The 21,254-nt window shown below is 52.7% G+C and overlaps 2 protein-coding genes across 8 annotated transcripts in view; both read left to right on the top strand.

The window, feature by feature from the left end:
• The window catches only part of LOC116940705 (rho guanine nucleotide exchange factor 37-like), a 36,872-nt gene extending 29,029 nt beyond the window's left edge, over window positions 1–7,843 (top strand). For all 4 annotated transcript variants that reach the window (XM_076065814.1, XM_076065812.1, XM_076065815.1 and 1 more), the window contains 5 exons: window positions 178–504; window positions 1,396–1,539; window positions 2,367–2,559; window positions 3,652–4,298; window positions 4,740–7,843. In XM_076065814.1, coding sequence (XP_075921929.1) covers window positions 178–504; window positions 1,396–1,539; window positions 2,367–2,559; window positions 3,652–4,298; window positions 4,740–4,925 — 1,497 coding nt within the window. In that variant the 3' untranslated portion in view covers window positions 4,926–7,843. The remainder of the gene's footprint in view (window positions 1–177; window positions 505–1,395; window positions 1,540–2,366; window positions 2,560–3,651; window positions 4,299–4,739) is intronic.
• Window positions 7,844–9,503: 1,660 nt separating this feature from the next.
• The window catches only part of PYROXD2 (pyridine nucleotide-disulphide oxidoreductase domain 2), a 28,943-nt gene continuing 17,192 nt past the window's right edge, over window positions 9,504–21,254 (top strand). For 3 of the 4 annotated variants that reach the window (XR_012941292.1, XR_012941293.1, XM_076065816.1), the window contains exons 1-5: window positions 10,966–11,242; window positions 17,370–17,389; window positions 18,146–18,239; window positions 19,437–19,510; window positions 20,675–20,830. Coding sequence is in view for 2 of the 4 variants with exons in the window: in XM_076065816.1 (XP_075921931.1) it covers window positions 11,119–11,242; window positions 17,370–17,389; window positions 18,146–18,239; window positions 19,437–19,510; window positions 20,675–20,830 (468 nt within the window). In the remaining 2 variants the exon portion in view is untranslated. Of the gene's footprint in view, window positions 9,814–10,965; window positions 11,243–17,369; window positions 17,390–18,145; window positions 18,240–19,436; window positions 19,511–20,674; window positions 20,831–21,254 lie in introns of those variants that run through there. The other variant, XM_076065817.1, reaches the window with a different exon arrangement.

The following is a 21,254-nucleotide window of genomic DNA, read 5'->3' as shown; positions in this document are numbered from 1 at the left end:
CAGATGGGAAGAAACAAAAAACCTCCGAACGTCGCGCGGAGGCCACAACGCTGTCCCCGCCGCGTGCGGATCGAGTTTCAAATTACGTACGGTCCTCTCCTCCTCCGCTCCTCTACCCCTCCTGCCCTGCTCCCCATGCCCTCCCACCCATCGTCCCCGATGCGGGGGGAACCGCAGCGTTCGCGCCTGGAGAGCCGGGTGGTGCCGCTGCTGAGCGGCGCCCACCACGCCTTCGCCATGCCCCAGCTGCTGGTCCAGAAGCGCTTCGACAAGCTGCTCGACTACGGCCACTGGATGGAGCACGCCGGCTCGCTGGATGATGCGCAGCAGCCCTTGGAGCTGTCGCGGCGCGAGTACGAGACCCTGAACGTGCAGCTGCTGGAGGAGCTGCCGACGTTCTGCCGCTGCGTGGCCGCGCTCGCACTCGGCGCCATCCAGGGGCTCGTCCGAGCCCACCGAGCGTTCCTCGGGGCCGCCGCCGCAGAGATGGAACCGCTCCGAGAGGTCGGAGGGCAGAGAAGCGGGTGGTCGGGGGGTAGGGGGTGGAAGAGTGGTATTGGCACGTGGCTCCAGGTTGAGGGGTTTCCAGTCTCAGCTGATAATTATATATAATGCGTGCAGGTGGATTCGTTGAGAAAATGGAAAGCAATGATGGTGGTTTCATCAGCGCTTTCTCACAGATTCACATGGAGACCCATAGACGCACATGGAGATCCATAGACTCGGATACCCATATACTCGCATAGAGACCCAGAGACTCGCATGGAGACCCATCGACTCAGATACCCATAGACCCACATAGAGACCCAGAGACCCACATGGAGACCCATAGACCCACATAGAGACCCTTAGACCCACATAGAGACCCAGAGACTCACATGGAGACTCATAGACGCGCTTCACGTGGAGAAGGTGGGCTGGGACAGAGCGAAGCTCCCGAGGTGATCAGTGGGCTGACGACTCTTCGTCAGTCATGCATTTATATTCTTGGCTCTTTCGGTAAAGTCACGTTGAAGGGAAACAATAAAATAATAAAATATATTATTATGGTTTTCACACTTGATGATGACTGCTTGTGTTGCAGTCGAAACGTCGTGAGAATTTTATTGTTTTATATATTTTATTATTTTATTGTTTCCCTTCAACGTGACTTTACCGAAAGAACCAAGAATATGAATCACTGCAGGCACGAAAGCTTTAAATCAAAAGTCATGCATTTGTTAATTAATTCAGTTGTTTCATTCACTTCACTTGCCAAAGCATTGTACCGCACCTCCATTTAGCACAGTTGACTACATACAGTGCATACATACATACATCCAGTAATTAATTGGCATCATGAACATGGTTTAGATATGGTGCCCAGCATCGACGATTCGACAATTCTCGCCGCAGATGATGAACATCGAGGCCGGGGACCCGAACATCCTCCCGTACTTCCTCAGCGCCAGCGCCAGGCACGAGGACATCCTCTCGCACCTGCAGTTTTCTGCAGACCCCATGATCCTCCTGCCGGGCTCCACCCTCGCCTCCCCTGCTGTGAGACACTCTTCGTTACTATCATCATCATCGTCGGTCATCATCATCGTTGGTCATCTCGCAGCGGATTTTGGCAAACCATTGAACTAAGATGGTCACTCCATCGCATGCTTTCAGATGTGCTTCTGCGGCCGTCTGGAATACTCTTCCTTCCGATATTAGGAAGCCCATATATCTATGCACGTTTAAATCTAGATTGCAAACGTATTTCTTTTGAACTGCTTTTTGTGTTTAGATTGTTGTCCTTCCCCTGCACCTCCGATTAGCATGGTTGGCTACGTATGGTGCGAAAGAAGTTCAGCATACATACATACATGCATCATCACCATCATCACCATCATCATCAATATCATCTTGAAAATCGAAATCATCAAAAACATTGTCATCACGCACCTTGCATACAACACGATCGCTCGTCTGCCCAGCCCACGTTGGCACCTGTGGATGCTTGGTCATCTACGAACTGAGCACGTGATGCCTTCGGAAAATTTGCCCAAGGACAATCGTTAGTCATGTTCTATCCACTGCTGAATGCACGGCTCCCCGATCCACCGCCATCGCTCACGGACGTGCGACGACGCCTCGAGCGGGCACGTCTCTCCGACGACGCGCCCCCGGCGCGTGCCGCGCGTTGCCCGCCGCGACGCCTTCAGCTTTCGCTCCGAGCGCCCGGAGCTTCTTCGGCGTGATTCGGTTAGGGAGCGCTCCCGGCACACGCGCGGCGAAAACGTCGGACACCGTGCCAAACGACGCGGGGCACCGCCCGACCGCCTCGACTCGAGGCCTGCAACCCCCTGCCCCCCCCCCGGCTTTGTTTTTCCCGTCAGAGGCCCGCGTCGCCGGGGCCCGTCCTGCCCCCGAAGCTGGCGCAGTACCCGGCGGAGCAGCTGCACCGGGTGACGGCCAACACGACGCCGTTCAAGCAGACTGACCTGCGGCTGTGCCGCGGCGCGGTGGTGGCCGTCGTCACGCGCCACGACACGCAGGGGAACTCTCATCGCTGGCTCGTCGACAGCGGGGGTGAGGCCAGGGGTCGCCGGGCGTCGCCAGGGGCCCCGTGGGCCCACTGAGCTACGGAGCTCTTTTCGAGAAGCGACCTGGCTATCACAAATGATAGCTCGGCCAAGTGGAATTATCACGTGGACATCTTTTTTGCAGCCAAATGGTCTAAACGCACGTTTAACACGTAGGCTTTCGCGACCAATATCATCCATTAATGAAAGGTATTTTTTGGGGGGTTAGATTGCATGAATGTAAATGTGTCGTTAAACCCGCCACCACTCGACACAGCCAACTAGTAAGGTTTCTCACGTAAACAGAACGTGCCAATTCGTTACTAGTACAGCACACCGGTGTGTTGGAGAGCAAATCCAGTAATTACAGCTAGCATCTTCAGGCGGACAGGCAGATTTGTGGAGAAATCCCTCTGTTTCATTCCTTAAATAGAGAGACGTGATGATGTCACTTGTGAGCCCTTCATGTGCAAAGGGGGTGAAGTACAAGTAACGAATTGGCATGTTCTGTTTACATGACAAACCTTACTAATTGGCTGTGTCGGGTGGTGGCGGGTTTAACGGCACATTTATATATTTACGCGCTCTAAGCAAAAAAAAACACTCTGTTGATTCTAAGTATGGAGGGAAACACCTGGAGAACGATATCTGCTTGTTCATAACATACTCCATCTACTATTTTGACTAACTCCTGTACATTACATAATTGCACGATACAAACCAAGTAAATCGGGACCCGATTTCACGTTACATCGATTAAATGATATATCCTTTGACTCTTCATCATCCTCACCATCATCATCAGCCATGATCAATCAACTGCTGGATCACAGCTTCCCCAAGCTGCCTCCTCTCGCGATCCTGCGATGCAACGGCCCACCCAGCACCTGCACGCAAACCGATTTCATCGCTCCATTGGGATAGTGGAAATCCTCGGCTGCCACTCCGTTATTGTTAATATTATTATTATTATCATGAAGACGACATTTGGCTGAGAAGTTAAATTTTTTGTCGGCCCGATGGTGGCGATGTTTTATTTATCCACTGTGCCCCAAATGATGACGCGTGCTGCTGCTGTTGCTCCTGCTTCCGCCTGCAGTGTCACGTGGTTTCGTGAAGTCCTCGCTGCTCGTGCCGTACAAGGCGGCGGGATTCTCCTCCTCTTCCTCCTCCTCCTCCTTATCATCCTCATTCTCCTCCATGGCGATCAACCTCCGCGTGCCGTCCATCTTCGTATCCGGCGACTCGCCACCTGGTGACGGCACCTCCAAGCGAGCGCCCGGAGCGACGCCCTCGGGCGGCAGCGCCTCCCGGCCAGCGCATCGGCCGAGCCGCGCCCCCGACGCCAAGCGGGGCGGTCTCGGCCTGGTGGCGGCACCGGCGGTGACCTCGCCGAAGCCAGAGGAGCCTCAAACCGGCAGGCCCGGCATCGCCGATTCTCGCAACGAACTGCTGCTGCCGGGGGGCGACCGGCCGCGATCGGCGTCGGTCTGCATCGAGCGTGGCTATGGGTGGGCGGTGCCCGAGGATGGTGGCGGTGACGGCGGTGGCGGTTGGGGCGGTACTGGTGGTGGTACTGCCACCACGGACGGCGGGGCCGAACACTCGCCGGAAAGCCAGGCGAGGAGCGGGAAGCACGTGGGCCAGAGGAGACGCTGGACCATGGGGTCGAGGGCCGAGAGCGAAGGGGGGCAGCAACCTCCCGGTGCGGTGCCGACCGCCTCTCCGCTGCCACTGGACAGACAGGTGGGCAGCGCCAACGCCACCGTTGACCCCAGAGACAGGAGGGAGTCTTTTTTTCGATCCATTAATTTTTTATTATTATTTGTGAATGTATTCTTTGTATTCGCTTAATTTTTTCTGCATGAATTCACAGATAAGTCACCTGGAAGCCATCGCCCAGAAGTAACTAATGTAATCTGGTCATCCGTGTGTTTTACAGTTTAAACAGGAAGTAGTGGCAAGGTTCATCCAATTATCCACACTCATCTGTGGATAACCACATGGATATCAGCTCTTTCCATGGATGAGGACAGATCATGAAGTCTGCCAAAAGGCGCAAATGTGCTAGTCTGTAATGGCGAAACTTCCACGTGATGCGCATCCACTGTGCAACTCGGTCACGTGTGTAACTGTGCACCTCCCCCCCCCCCATCTCTCGTCCCCCCCACTTCCCCGTGAACACAGGAGTGGTGTGCGCTGTTCACGTTCTCGGCGCAGGGCGTGGGCCAGGCGAGCGTGCGCGCGGGACAGCGCGTGCACGTGCTGCACACGAGCGACCTCGGGGGGAATCCACAGTGGTGGCTCGTGGAGAGTGACAGCGGCCACCGGGGCTACGTGCCCGCCAGCTTCCTCGGCACCATGCAGCGCTAGCAGCGCTCCGCTAGCCTCTCCCTCTCTACCAGCGCTCCGCTCCGATAGCCTCTCCCTCTCTACTAGCCCGCCTCTCCTCTCTGCGAGCCCCTCTCTCCGCTGGCACTCCACTAGCCTCCCCCTCCGCAAGCACTCCGCTAGCCCCTCTATCCTCTATCTCTTAGCCCTCCGCTAGCACTCCGCTAGCCCCTCTCTCTGTTAGCCCTCCGCTAGCACTCCGCTAGCCCCTCTCTCTGTTAGCACTCCGCTAGCACTCCGCTAGCCCCTCTCTCTGTTAGCACTCCGCTAGCACTCCGCTAGCCCCTCTATCTGTTAGCCCTCCGCTAGCACTCCGCTAGCCCCACTATCTGTTAGCCCTCCACTAGCACTCCGCTAGCCCCTCTATTTGTTAGCCCTCCACTAGCACTCCGCTAGCCCCTCTCTCTGTTAGCACTCCACTAGCACTCCGCTAGCCCCTCTCTCTGTTAGCACTCCGCTAGCCCCTCTCTCTGCTAGCGGTCTGCTCCACTAGCCCCTCTCTCTGCTAGCGGTCTGCTCCACTAGCCCCTCTCTCTGCTAGCGCTCTGCTCCACTAGCGCCGCTCTTCTCTCTGCGAGCTCGACTCGTGGGCACGTCTGCGCTGTGTGTCTCGCCAGGGGTGGGAGCCGAGCCGAGAGGTCGTCCCCACAGCCCCCGTGGGGGCGATGGAGGGATCATTGCAGGGCCATCTGAGACGGTAGCGGCTTGGGGGGAGGCCTTCATCCAAAAGTGGACTGAACATGGCTGATGATGATTTCAGACACTTTAACGATGTCGATTGTCATTCATATAATCAGAGCATAGATGTATAAGTTCATTCATAGTATGTCACCCAATTAGGGCTGTAATTTACACGTAAATAATTTGTGTCAAACGACTGACCTATCCCATGAACATTTACAGATTTTATAAATTGCGTTCAACAGATAATTGTGTTCAACATGACACTGAAGGTGTGTGTGTGTATATAGGTGCTCGCAAAAAGCACTTGCCCCAACAGTCTCTTCAGCCTATACAGGGAATATTTTTGTATATGTATATATAATAGTGGGGAGCGGTAGTGTAGCGGTTGGCATGCTGTACTACAAGCCTGGCGACCCGACTTCGATTCCTGCTCACGGCCAACACCACTCACAGTTATCTGATGCAGTGCTGAGCCTCCCCTGGGTCGACTCGGCCTCACATGAGTGTTCGGTGCGATGTGAAAATATAGCCACGAGGGAGACAAAGGCGGCCGGGCGTGGTGCTGGCCCCCCACCCCCTCGTGTGCCATGCTGGCCTTCATAGGTGCTCGCTAACAGCACTTGCCCCAACAGTCTGTTGAGGCCATACAGGGGGATCTTTGTCTTTGTGTATATATGTAAAATGGGATGATGGTAGAATCGTGACTGTGTGAGGCTGCCTCATCTTTGGAACAATGTTCGTGGTTGTGCTTTCCACGCACCAGCCGGGCAGCAGCAGTCTGGCCGGTGGCGGGGGTCAGAGGGCGCGTGGCTCGTGGTGGTGGACGCTGCGATTCCATCATCCCTCTCGAGTCAATAAAATCTGTAACACTTTGTGGGGAAGTCGAGACGGCGCTTGTCCCAAGGATAAAATTCGTCGTCGTCCCCGTCCCCCCGTATAAATGTGGAATTAATACCACTGGCTGAGGCCTGAAAATTGGTGAGCGATCAATCCCAAGATTTGTAACGCGCCTTATTGGGCAAAAAGCAGAGACGGAAGCGCTTATGGCACTGAGAAAAATTAACTGAACTCAACTCACCAGAAGAAAAAATAAATGTTTCTCGTCCGGACTGAAGAGCGGGTAACGGATATCGTTCCAGACACCGAGGCTGCAGGTGTAAAACTCCATTCTTTTGCTGAGTGCATCGTTTACTCCGTACAGCAAGCATAGAGTTGCAATCGTCAAGGCGAGAGTGGGACCGAGAACGGGTCCCTGTGGGATGCCGAATGGAGACAGGACAACGGTGGAGATGGAACAACGGTCCATCTTTGGTGAAGATAAAACGGCCGAATGAGTGCAGGACACGGTGATCGATGAGGACACAAGTGGCCAGAATGTTCAGTCCTACCGGTGCTTCCACCCACCCACAATGGACAGCCGCCAGGAGATCGTGGAAAATAGCACACGGCCGTGGTCTCGGTGGAGCGGAGGGATCGGTAAGCGGACTGAAGTTCATCGAGCGAGCTACGTGGTGAGGCCTTAGCCGTGCCAGTTCCGAGCCGCTCAGCTCCTCTCGAGTTCGTAGAAAGATTGGAGAGTGGCCCGATAATTTGCATCTTCGCACCTGACAAGATTGTCTTCAGGAGTGGAGAGATTTGGCACTTGCCCAAATGGACAGCAAAGTGCAGGAGCTGAGAGACGGGTTAGACAGGCGTGAGACCATCACGGGCCGTGGCTCTCTGCAGGCTTTCAGGAGCATGATCGGGGAAAATAGCAAGCGGGAGAAGCCTTCGTTGGCAGTTCTTCCATGATCTTCACTCCGTGTTGTATTCCCTATGCAAGTGGCTCATATGTCTACGTGCAGCGATGATGTAACCGTGCATGTTATAAATGTGAATGTGGCAGTAATTTTTTTAATGAGGCATTTAATTCTGGGCGCATTCATAGACTTAATTTCATTTGAGCCAGGTTATAAATAGCATTCAAAGATAATAATGGTGATGATAAGTCTATCATTCAGGTCATATAACGTATATTCACATGCTGTACACAGTACTTTGCTTGTTGATGTGAAGTATAAACTCATCGGATATTCAACGCGAGTCTGTATAAGCTTCCACAAACACCTCGTCGGTCGCCTGCTGTGCGTGCCGCGTTCGGCGCCCGAGTGTGCACAAAAATTTTTAATGTCCGTGTATCGTCCACAGTTATTTAATAAATTAATTTCCAAAAAATGCGAACGGCGTCAAATATATCCGCAGTGCCAAGGACACCACGGCCGTGCGTCCGTCACGCAATCCCCGCCCCCCCCCCGTACCCCACCAAGGGACCCGGCAGCGCGGTGGAAGCAGCACCGCTTGCAGCCGCGGAGAGGCTGATGATCTTTATTTAAAGTGGATCCCCGCTGCCAAAATTCTATTGAAGGCGCTCGACGGGGGGGGGGGGGGGGTGCCAATCCGGGGCGCTCGTGCCGAGGACGACGTTAAAAATAGACGCCGCGCACAGCGTCGTCGGCGGAGTGAGAGTCGGGGCAGGTGAGGCGAGACGGCCGATGCTTTCCTCCAGCCGTGCACGGCGCTCATCTCGGGCGCTCTCGCTCGCCCCCGTCTCGGGAGAAGGAGGGGCGGGGGGTGGGGTGCTCCGCCGAGTGTGCGTTTGAATTCCTGCGTTCCCACTGGGGTAGGAAGCGCGAATGTCCGAGACGTCGGTGAAAAAAAAGAGCTTCATAGCTCATCGGATTCCTCCAGTATGAATAAATATTGTGATGATAGGTCTGAGACGCCGACGGAATTCGGAACGAGCGGTGGCGAGCAGTGTGCGCAAAGCTGCGCTTTGGTGAACGGCGCACGTAAGTAGAAATCGCAGAGCGACCTCTTGAGATCCCTTCCTCAGGTGACACAGCTGGTCCACATGGCAGGGGGCACCGTATCCACAACCGGTCTTTCTTAAATTCTCGGAGATTTTGAATTCTCAGAAGAACCAACATTGCCGAATTAAATGCGGAGCCAAATTGATTTGTTGTGATGGGTTTTGTTTTGTTTGTGCATTCATCAGGTGACCAAGCTGAGTCAGACCATCCCTTTCCTTCGCTCGAGAATCACGATTTGATTGCGTGTGGCTGCCGGGTTTTAAACTCGGGGTTTTTCAGCTGTGCCGGCTCTCTGCTGCTCTGACCTTTTGAGCCTTCCCGGCCACCTCCGTAGCAACCTCTGTCGGAGTAACCGGCTGTTGCGTGCACATTAAACTAAAACTAAACTATTATTTATTTTACCAGGTAAGGCCCACTGAGCTATATAGAGCTCTTTTTTCAGACGCGACCAGGCCACAAACGATAGCTCAACGAAGTGGCTTGTGTGGGAATTGATCGCGGCCAAATACTAGAAGTGCATGTTTCTAAAACGTGGAAATGGGAAAACCCAGAGGACACGGAGAAAATCCACACGACCACGGGGAGGGAGACACGCAAACTCCAAATTTACAGGCGTCGGGATCGGGATCGAACCCACCAGGCGTGGTAGTTAACATCTCTAAGCACTTTACAGACTCAATCCTGCTTCAAGTCCACGAACCGACAGCAGATATTCTACGTGGTTGATAGCTCCCGAGGTGGCATTACCTTCGTGGATCCGATGTCTTAATGCGGTCAAAGGCAGCGTGCGGTAGATAGCACCCATTATTAATGAGTGGGATTATGATACGAATCGCCACCATTGGCCTCATACTTAACATTGTTTCGACGGACTTGCTGGCCTTTAGCCTCTTTGGCTAACGGCCAGCAATGTATGGGGCGCGAGTGTTTATTGAGCGGGGTGGGACTGTGAGCGCGGTGCCCGGCTGTGATTGGTGGGCGGAGGCGGCGGGGGGAGGCGCGGGTCTCTCGGTCACGGCCATGAGCCAGGAAGAGGGGGCCCGCAGAGCGCGCCGCACGTGGCCCGCACGGCGCTGAGCCCCCGAACTCAACAGGGAAGGGACTGCTCTGGACGGGGCTCCCTAAGAGAGACACGCGGCAGAGTGACGCCTGCGCCGTTAAACCCTGAACGTTGCGCAGACAATACAACTCCGAGGTGGGCGATCGTCCTATTTGACCTTGAACTCAGAAGAATATCGGCCGGGGTTGTAAAGCCACCCAAACTAAGTCGCCAGGTCGATCCCGGGACTCCCCCCGACCACTTGAGGCTCAACACAGCGAAGGGAACCCCAGAGGAGGCGAGTACGGAAGCTGCGCGTGTTGGAAGAAATTCGGGTTCGAAAATAGGGAGGTGATTGTGTTTTATTTTGCGTAGAGAAAGCGGTGGGGAGTCTGGCACAAGCTGCCCAACACGGCGAGTGGTGGACGCCGATTTCGCTGGGACGCGTCAAGAAAAGCCTCGCGTTGCTTCGACAACCGAACGAGATACAGGGGGTCGCATGCCCCACACCCTCCGTTTGTAACCTTATGTCCTTCCGCAACTCAGGCGAAACGGACAGGTGGGCAAGGCAGGTAGGTGGGTAGAGGGCAAGTGGGCGGGTCAGTGGGTGGGTTGCGAGACAGGTGAGTGGGTTGCGAGATAGGTGGGTGGGCAGAGAGATAGGTGGGTGGGTGAAGTGGCAGGTGAGCGAGTCGAGGGGCAAGTGGGCGGGTCAGTGGGTGGGTTGAAAAATAGGTGGGTGGATCGAGTGGCAGGTGGGCGGGCAGGTGGAGAGACAGGGAGGTGGTCAATTCAAGGATGAGCGCGTAGAGTAGTGCACAGGCGGGTTCACGAACCCACATGGTGGACTGCCATCTCCCGGCCACCTGGCAGCCCAGCGGATTTTGAGGTTTCCTAAAACGCTCCGTGATCCACCAACCCTCTGCTCCAAAGGGCTGGGCAACATCATCGCCACTATCACGATTGTAACGTGGATTAGTAATATGATTGTTTTTGCTAAAGTTATTTCGTCCACAAAGTAAACGTCCTCTACGTTTAACAACAAATGCAGTGTTGATGGTGGATGGATCGAGAACAGTCGCAGTCGGGATTGGCGGCCCAGAAAATAGGGAGTGAGAATTAAAACCGGGTTGGATTGGGGCACCTGCACCGCGTGGCTCGCACTTTGCAACGCTGACCACGCGGGCTCAGCGTTCCCTTCCCGGTCACGGCTGACAAATCGGTGGCGAGTGTGATGTGACAGGCTCAGCACCCACCCTTGCGTTCACCAGCCCGTGCCTGGTGAACCAACATGTCCTGACCTCCCGGCTCCCGGCCCTCTCTCTCTCTTACCGTTCCGTCCAGCAATGTGCGGTGTCATTATCTTCACCCCTGGGGGGGAAGAGTGGGAGTGGCGAGTGGGGGAGGGGATACGGGGCCAAATAAGGAGATTGGAGGTTGGAGGTCAAGGTCTCGTGCAAGTGCACTTAAGTCTCCACGTAAGCGGGCGACACAAATTATATAAGCTTGCCCTCGTCTCTCTGTTCTCGTCTCCCTCGGCCCCCTACTTTCGTCGCTGCTCTGCGCTGCTTTCCCTAGGCGCCTCCCCCCCTCCCAGCTCGCCATGGCCGGCCGCGTGCTCGCAGGGGGCCGTCAGCTCGGCCGGGAACCCCCGGGAGCCCGCGGCCTCACGGGGCTGGCCGGGGCCACCCTCAAAAGCAGCTACGACGCCGTGGTGATTGGAGCAGGCGAGTGAACCCCCGGCGCGGAGCTCATGGGTTCGCAACTCGGGGGGCGGGGGGGGGCTTTGGACAAACTCATAGTGTCGGGGTGGCGGTGGAGGAGGGGGACTTTAGGGGGCCCCCCACCGACTGCTGAAGGATCGCCATCGTCTCTTTATACCGCTGAAATTGAGTCGCATTTTGTCTGCTAACACGATGGTGCTGTTCGTTGCTGACCACTTGACGTGTTGGGACTTTGGACTGTGCAAACCGCATTGCGAGAGCCCGTGATGGGTGGCATCGCAGCCTTTTCCTCGCCCCTACAAAGACCTCGCGTACAGCCTTAACAGACTGTTGGGGCAAGTGCTGTTAGTGAAGGTCAGCACGTCACACGAGTGGGTGAGTGACCAACACCACGCCCGGCCGCCTTTGTCTCCCCAGTGGCGATGTTTACACACCGCTGCGCAAAAGTACTCATTTAAGGCCGAGTCGACCTAGGGGAGGCCCAGGAACAGGTTCAGATAATCGTCACTGGTATGGGCCGTGAGCGGGAATCGAACCCGGGTCGCCAGGTTCGTAGCGCAGCGCGCTACCCGCTATGCCACCGCTCCCCACAGTGACTACATGCACACACGGGCGGTGATATTGACACGAGCGCATCGTTCGCGCACTCAGGTTTCGCGTTGGACATTTGGTTTAAAGTTTGTTCAACATTATCCGTGGCATCCTATTTAGCCGGTATCAAAATGACGAACACATGAGAATAGGCATTAGCGTTTCTGGCAATAAAACTGTCAGTGAAGCAGGTGTTTTAATTGTTCATCGTTTTGCTACTGGCAAAAAGGCCCCATAGATATAACTGCCCAACCCGAGCTATTGACACTTTGCTACCTGCATTGCCGTTGCACTGTTCGCCTTTTGGCGTCGTCCTCTGCTCTAACACTGGCGAGTCAAGGCCACCAAGAAGGCCGCCTCTGGTGTAGGCCAATCCGTTTAAAAGACAATGCATGTATAACTATCAGAGGACATTTGTTGGCATGTTTTGCCGCAATTGTGTGTGGTTTATGCAGACTTGATGTTTGAACATCTTAACACCATCTGTTTGATTGCCGTGAAGGGTGAATCCCATTCTTCTTTGTTCAACATTGCCATGCGCACCCCCCACCCACCCACCCACTTTCACCCCATCTGAGTGTATGCCCCCCCCCCCCCTTTAAACACGGTTGCGATACAGGGTTGGCCGGCTGGCTTGGGGTGTCACGGTTGCAAGATCAATCGCATGGCGCCGTCGCCACGCGCTGACGTCTCGTCGTTTTGGTTTACACGAGATGGAGCGGCGGCGCAGCGGTTAGCGCAGCGCCGCCCTAAACCCAGGAACCCGAGTTAGATTCCGGGCCGCGGCTGACATCAGCGAACGAGCGGTGTCCGAGTCGGTCCTGGTTCCTCCTTCCTCTGCGCCTTTCACCATCCCGCACAAACCGCCGTGGTCAAACTACCCCCTCTAACCGACGCCATGTCGGTTAGGGCCTTCATACAGCAGTGGTATTACTGCAGGATGATTATCTAGTTCAATTTGTTGTGAGTTCTGACGCGTTCATGGTTTTTATTTTCCATCGGTGGGAACAGTGGGGGGGGGGGGGGGGGGGGGTGGTCGGAGGGGAGGTTGGTGGGTTGGTGGGATAGCGTGGGGGTGCAGCTGCACCACCCCAAAACGATTGAGCAGAGAACAGAGCCTTACGCTGTACCCCCATCGCACCTCCCATGAGCACGGTAGGCTTACGTACGGTACGAAAAATGTTCAACATACAAACCATCAGTTTAGAATCACCTTCACCCCCCCGTCTCCGTTGGTTACTTGACGATCTCCCAAGTTTCAATCATTGTTCCCAAAGTGCCAGGCTTCCCCGTGCTCTTGGTCCTTGACAACAAATTCGAGGAGTGTTCTGGACAGGCGCCATGCGCACGGAGGTCCAGCGAGTCCAGAGAGGGAATGAGAAATAAGATTCCAGAGAGCGAATGAGAAGTAAGATTCCAGAGAGGGAATGAGAAATAAGAGTGTAGAGAGGCAATGAGAAATAAGAGCTCAAAGAGGGAATGGGAAATAAGATTCCAGAGAGGGAATGAGAAATAAGAGTGCAAAGAGGAAATGAGAAATAAGAGTGCAGAGAGGGAATGAGAAATAAGAGTCCAGAGAGGGAATGAGAAATAAGAGCGCAGAGAAGGAATTAGAAATAAGAGTGCAGAGAGGGAATGAGAAATAAGAGTGCAGAGGGAATGAGAAATAAGAGTGCAGAGGGAATGAAAAATAAGAGCGCAGAGAGGGAATGAGAAATAAGAGCGCAGAGAGGGAATGAGAAATAAGAGCGCAGAGAGGGAATGAGAAATACGATTCCAGAGAGGGAATGAGAAATAAGATTCCAGAGAGGGAATGAGAAATAGGAGTGCAGAGGGAATGAGAAATAAGAGTGCAGAGAGGGAATGAGAAATGAGGACGTTTTGCGTTGTTGAGAGCAGGCTGATAAAAATAATGCTCATTGTGCTGAGTGTTTTTTCTTGTTGTTGCTCATTGTGCTTCGTAGACTGTGCGGCCATCCATGGTGGGGGTGGGTGGCGCGTAGAAGATAGGGGCGTTCACGGTGGCGAGATGTTACAGTGAGGGAATAAAGTATTTGATCCCCTGCTCTTTGGTTTTATTCGGTAAAGTCACGTAGATAAAATAAGACAAAATAATTAAATCACGACGTTTCGGAGGTAACACAAGCTTCCGTCTTCAGGTGGAAAAGTCAACACAATAAAACCAAAGAGTATGAATCTTTGCAGTCACGAAAGCTTCAAATCTATTTGATCCCCTGCTGATTTTGTACGTTTGCCCACTGATAAAGAAATTATCAGTCTATAATTTTAATGGTAGGGTTATTTGAACAGTGAGAGACAGAATAACAACAACAAAAATCCAGAAAAACGCATGTCAATAATGTTATAAATTGATTTCAATTTTAATGAGGGAAATAAGTATTTGACCCCCTCTCAATCAGAAAGATTTCTGGCTCCAAGGTGTCTTTTATATAGGTAGCGAGCTGAGATTAGGAGCACACTCTTAAAGGGAGTGCTCCTAATCTGAGCTTGTTACCTGTATAAAAGACACCTGTCCACAGAAGCAATCAATCAGATTCCAAACTCTTCACCATGGCCAAGACCAAAGAGCTCTCCAAGGATGTCAGGGACAAGATTGTAGACCTACACAAGGCTGGAATGGGCTACAAGACCATTGCCAAGCAGCTTGGTGAGAAGGTGACAACAGTTGGTGCGATTATTCGCAAATGGAAGAAACACAAAAGAACTGTCAATCTTCCTCGGCCCGGGGCTCCATGCAAGATCTCACCTCGTGGAGTTGCAATGATCATGAGAACTGTGAGGAATCAGCCCACAAATATACGGGAGGATCTTGTCAATGATCTCAAGGCAGCTGGGACCATAGTCACCAAGAAAACAATTGGTAACACACTACGCCGTGAAGGACTGAAATCCTGCAGCAAAATAAAACAGATACAATACTAACGTAGCAACAGTGGATTGTAAAGTGTTCAACAACACCTGAGCATGGGTTTTGCTTCACAATAAGTGGGTTATCAACTTGTTCCAACACAGCCCTCAGTCGTGCTGTTGTTACGCATCTCACACATGCCGATGATCGCGAATGAGTGAGTGATGCCAATTGAATTCATGTTATAAAAGGGTTTGGGCGCTTACATTTGTTCAAAATACAGCACGGTCTGAAAGCCAAGATTTCAGATTTTGTGCCCTCAAAACTTACGAGCCAGGAGTCGATTGGTTTCACCCGTAGGTCGGAGTCAAAATTCACGTCTGCACTGTGTTCAATCCCTTGCTAAACTCTTGTTGTTGTTTTGATTTAAAGCTTTCGTGACTGCAGGCATTCATATTCTTGGTTCTTTTCGGTAAAGTCACGTAGAAGGGAAACAATAAAATAATAAAAATATAAAACAATACAATTTTCTTGCTGTGGTTTTCACACCTGATGATGACTGCTTGTGTTGCAGTAGAAACGTCGTGAGAATTTTATTGTTTTATATTTGTATTACTTTATTGTTTCCCTTCTACGTGACTTTACCGAAAGAACCAAGAATATTCTGTTGTTGTTTGTTCGGATCCGTTATTGCCCACTAGCTTGTTTGCCCGTCCAAGGACGGGTGTAGATTGTAGTAAAAATGAAATATTAAATCGAAAAATTAAATCGAAAAATTGTTCAGCTCATGATTATCAATGAGGGGGCGGGGGTTGCCCCATGTGGAGTGACGTCACCCGCTAATGGTTATTGGGGAGGGGTGCGGCATGTGGAGTGACGTCACCCCCCCATGGTTATTGTGGAGGGGCGCGGCATGTGGAGTGACGTCACACGCTCATGATTATTAATGAGGGGAGGGGTGCGGCGTGTGGAGTGCGTGACCTTCTTGTGCGTCAGTGTAAATTTCCACGCGGACATGAATATTAATGAAGGGGGGTCGGGGGGGGCTCTTTTGCAGTGACGTCACGCACGGATGTAGCACTAAGCTGCGTAGATTTATTTTTACCGTCACTCTCCGTAAAGAAACGTCGTCATATTTGAAGCGATGTTGCGTAATAAAATATTTAATTCAGCTCGACCTTCCTCTGCGCTCGTGTCAAAATCCACCCACTCATGAATATTCATGATGCGGGGGGGGGCTCTTTTACGGTGACGTCACGTACGGACGTAGCAGTCTGCTGCGTATATTTTTTTACCATCACTTTCTGTACCAAATCTTACTTTAATGTTTTGCTTTTGTAAAACAGTACACAAAATTCTAAAACTAGTATCTTGTATGAAAGACGAATTACCTCAATTATCAACAGAAGGTGTATATCGGATGAATTGCTTATGTGGCAGATGCTATATTGGACAGACAGACGGGACGTAACATCAGCGTAAGACTAAAAGAACACCAAAGAAATATTAAATTATCTCAAACACAACTGTCGGCAGTGGCAGAACATGCTTGCCAACAAGGGCACTCAATTGATAACGTTGAAGTGTTATTTAAAACGAATTATTACTGGCCAAGACTAATTAGAGAATCCATCGAAATTGAGAGATATACAAATAATTTTAATCGCTCTGACAGCTACAGGCTTAGTGCGGCCTGGAAGCGTATTATTCAATTACAATTCCTTACAGTGGGAAACACATACTAATTAACTGATTACTAACGTAGTTTCTAATTACAATAACCCCCTCCCCCCCCTCCGCCATTTCTGCACCTGATTGGGTATAGTGATTGGGTTAAGTTATTAAATAATACACATTACAACTCCTTATCGAGGAATCATAACAATTAACTTATTACTAATCTATTATATAATTACAATAACCCCTCCGCCTCTGATCTCTGCACCTGATTGGGTTAAATGATGACGTCACCCTGCTGCTCCATTTAAGACCGGGAGCAAGTGGAGGGCTTCACTATTTTGGCAAATCGCCCAATGATGCTGGATGTAATTACCAGCGAAACGTCGTACTCAAAAATTTAAAATGTTGTGGATTCACTCTTCAACACACCGGTGGGCTAAAGTAATGAACTATTTGTCTTTTGTCAACGTGACACTTTTTTCACTGATTGGCCGTGTCGGGTGGTGGAGGGTTGAGACACATTTATGAATAACGCGATCTAACCCAAACACCTTTATTATGATTAATATTGATCGCGAAAGCCTACGTGTTAAACCAAGTAATGAACCTCCAAATGAACGTGACGCCACAGTTGTTTGGCCGCGTTTAGTTTGCTGGCACAGTGGTTAGCGCACTGCCCTACGAACCAGGTGACCTGAGTTCGATTCCTGCTCACAACCAATAACGGTGGCGAATATCTGAGCCGGTCTTTGGCTTCCGCAAGGTCGACTCAGCCTCAAATGAGTACCTGGTGCTGTGTGTAAACACCGCCACTGGGGAGACAAAGGCAGCCGTGCGTGGTGTTGGCCACCCACCCCCTGGTGCACCGTTCCGGCCATCATAGGTGCTGCTCGCTAACGGCACTTGCCCCAACAGTCTGTTGAGGCTACATGGGGATATTCTTTTATAGATCTGCTCTAATCCCGAGTTGTATTCCTCTCATCCTGGCAGGACACAACGGTCTAGTTGCTGTGAGTACGACTCGCAGAGCCGGGCGCAAGCACGGAACCATCGCACCGCACGCCCCGGCAAACCCTGCCACACAGTGATGTCCACAGCAGTGCAGAGAGTCTTCAGCTGCGTCTTCTTGGCAGTCGCAATGTTGTACTCGGAGCCATGGCTAATAGAGGGGGTATTTGCCGGTAAACATCTGGCCAGCTATTTGCATTGGTTCAAGCAAGCGTGATGAGACACCAAATGCCGAAACTGGTCAAGAATTTGCATCGAACCAACGCTATTGAAATTGTGAGCTCCCAGAAGGCTTTGCGACCGATGGGAGATTTAAAAAAATGACTTTTGGAGGGACTGATATGTGAAGGTGGCTGCCTGTCTCCTTATTTATTGAGGAAGGTAGGTCCGCCCACTACCCAGGTAGCACCGCCCATTACCCAGGTAGCTCCGCCCATTATCCAGGTAGCTCTGCCAACTACTCAGGTAGCACCGCCCATTACCCAGGTAGCTCCGCCCATTACCCATGTAGCTCCGCCCACTAACCAGGTTGTCCCGCTCACTCAACAGGTAGCTCCTCCCACTAACCAGGTAGCCCCCGCCCACTAGCCAGGTAGCCGAATTCCTGAACTTCACGAAACCTTCAGGGTTGGGAAGAGAGGCACCAGGAGAGACTTTCTGAAATCAACGCTGCCCCGGCCAATCCGGGACGTTTGATGTCTCCACTCTCTCCCCAACCATGCCCCCTGCTCCCAACTAATCCCGACGCCCATCACCAGGCCTCCTACCTGCAGCAGGCCGGGTTCGACACCGCCGTGGTGGAACGCCGGCACGTGGTCGGTGGAGCGGCCATCACCGAGGAGATCGTCCCAGGTCAGCGTTGTGAGTCAGAGGTCACTGACCCCCCTGCTCCCCTCCCCCCTCTCCCCCACAAGGAGCAGTAGTGGCTCTTTAAGCAATTAGAGCGACAATGAAACAAAAAATGTCAACTGGGTTGGGGCAAAGCACCAGAGGTGAGGCTCAAGCTGGCATGATGGCCAAGTGAAGGGATATATAGCTCAGGGCTGTTTGGAGAGTTTGTTGTGTGCATTTCTGTTGAATTTCTTTCGCATGGTATGCAGCCAACCGTGCTAATCGGAGGTGTGGGGAAGAAGATAGGATTCGAGTTAGTTTGGAGGGGTTCGAGTTAGTTTGGCTGCATTGTTAGAGTTAGGCTTAGGGGTCGGGCTAGGGTCTGGTTGGCTATTGTGGATCAGGCTTGGACCAGCGTGGTTGGCACGTGCCCTGGCACAAGGAATTAATGTTCAGTTTTCCCCTCCGTAGCCGCTGCCTGGACGCCCCCCCCCCCCCAGCCCGGTGCAGCTGCACAGCCTGCACCTCTCGATCGCTACACCGCTGGCCTGGCGTGTGGTTGGCTAGTTTGTTACGGTTAAGGGTAGGAGGCTTGAATTTTAGTTGATTGGGGTGGCTAGGGTTAGGCTTAGTGGCAGAGCTAATGTCTGATTGGCTCGTGTGCTTCGGGTCAAGCGTAGCGGCGGCTCGAGCAGGGGTCGGCAACCAAAACAACAAGAGGAGCCATTTTGTTCGAATTGAGTAAAACACCTCAATATTTCAAGAGCCGCAATGCACTGCGGGTGACTACGAGACGGTGGTCCTTCGTGATTGACGCCACAAAGCAGCGGTCCTTAAAGAGCCGCATTCGACTCTGGAGCCACAGGTGACCGACCCCTGGGCTCGAGTGAATGTAGCTTCGGGTTGCTTGGGTTCAGGTTAATGGCAGGGATAAGGTCCGGTCTTCTGGTGTATTCCACCCCCCTGGCAGTTTGTCTCCCCTCAACGAAGTGGCTTACCATACGTGGGAATTTATAGCAGCCAAATACTCTAAACGCACGTTTCTTAATGTGGTGGGAGGACCCGGGTAAAAATCCACGCGACCACAGGGAGAACATGCAAACTCCAAATATACAAGATCGAACCCACGACTTCCTGTATAGCAGGCGAGGTAGCTAACATCTCGCCACCGTGGTGCCCCTCGCGCCGGCTCTTCCCCTCGCTCGTGTCGCCCCTCAGGGTTCAAGTTCTCCCGCGCCTCCTACGTGCTCAGTTTGCTGAGGCCGCAGATTTACAAAGACCTCGAGCTGAAGGTACGGAGCTGCCTCCTCCCCACCCCCATCTCTCTCTCCGCTGTGCTCGGGTTTTTCTCTTTTGCCGAGGGCAGAAATCTATCAAAAGAGGTGGCACGGCTGCTCACAGATCAATGCACTGAGAACTTGGGTTCCAGTCCAGGTTATTAGCTGCTGCCTGTGGTTAAACTCAGGTGGTTAAACCCAGGTGGCTAAACCGGGGTAGTTAAACCTGGGTGGTTAAATCGGGTGGTGAAAACGGGTGGTGAATCCCGGGTGGTTGAACCCAGGGCTTAAACCCAGGTGGTTAAACCAGGTGATTACAGTCGGTGGTTTAAGCCGGGTGGTTATACTGGGTGGTTAAACCTGTGTGGTCAAAGCGGGTAGTTCAACCGGGTGGTTCAACCCGGGTGGTTAAACCGAGTAGTAAAACGGGATGGTTAAACACAGATGGTTAAACTTGTTGGTTAAACTGGGTGGTTATACTGGGTGGTTAAACCCGGGTTGTTAAACCGGGTGGTTAAACCCGGGTGGTTAAACCAGGTAGTCAAACCCGGGTGGTTCAACCGGGTGGTTAAACCTGGGTGGTTGAACTGGGTAGTTAAATCGGGCAGTTAAACCCAGGTGGTTAAACCTGGGTAGTTAAACCCGGATGGTAAAATTGGGTGGTTAAACCTGGTGGTTAAACCTGGATGGTAAAATTGGGTGATTCAACCTGGTGGTTAAACTTCAACAACTGCACGCATAGGAATGAGAGTAAAATTTGTTCTGCACTTAATCTTACTAAACCCCAGCTTTGAATCTGAATGTCGTTTTGACTGTTACAAGATGACCATTACCCTCAGTGACAAAGCGGGTCTCGAGGTGTGGACTGGGGGTCAATTGAAGGGATCTTAGAGTCGGCTTGGATTACCACATTTCTCTAAGAATCTGGCTTACCTGAGTTTGATTCCCAGCCACGGCTAAAATCAGTGGCGAGTGACATCCGAACTACTTCCTTGGTCAACTGTGCCTGAAACGAGTAGCTGATACTGTGTGTGACGCACGAGGTGGTGTGGCTAGGCCAAAGGTGGCCTGGCCACACCACCACGTGTACAGCACTTGCCCCCCACAGTCTGTTTAAAGGCTGCACGTGGTGGTGGTGGTGAGAGGGTGGCGGTTCTTGGTGTTTGTTTCTCTCTGTAGAAGTTCGGGCTGAAGCTCTACCCCCGCGACCCGTACTCCTTCAACCCCCTCCCGTCGGACGGCAGCGTGAGCCGCCCGCCGCCGTCGCTGCTGCTGGGGCTGGACATGCAGGAGAACCAGCGGAGCATCGCCTGGTTCTCCGCGAGGGATGCCAAAGTAACCGACGCAGCCGCCGCTCGTGGTCGTCAGCCGCGGCCCGCTCGCTGCCTCGTTATTCGTCTGCGCCTGAACACTGTGACCTCCCCCCCCCTACCCCGCCTTAATCCCGAGAGACTGCTCCCTTGCCGCATTTTCTGGACGCGATTCCGCCTCGATCCACCGCGGCTCTTCAGCCCCACGTCCTCCGAAGAAAGCCGGCGTTTGCTCACGCCGCCGAAAAAGTGTCGGCTACGATGGACGTGCGGTGTGGAACCATCGCCGGATTATTTCCAGGAATCTCACCTTGGCGGCCCACGTGACCTAGAGAGTGTGCTGGCACGGATGGCAAATCACGAGCTGTAGACGCACCTGCAACCCGTCGCGCCGCCCGTGTCAAGCCGCCCTCGAGCCGAATGCAAACACGCGCGGGGAGGGGGTGAGG

Source organism: Petromyzon marinus, chromosome 9, assembly GCF_048934315.1.
Source record: "Petromyzon marinus isolate PM22_M1 ecotype Great Lakes invasive population chromosome 9, UKy_Petmar_22M1.pri1.0, whole genome shotgun sequence".
NCBI lineage: Eukaryota > Metazoa > Chordata > Hyperoartia > Petromyzontiformes > Petromyzontidae > Petromyzon > Petromyzon marinus.
Note: the sequence above shows the minus strand (reverse complement) of the source record. Positions and strands in the feature narration are given on the sequence as shown.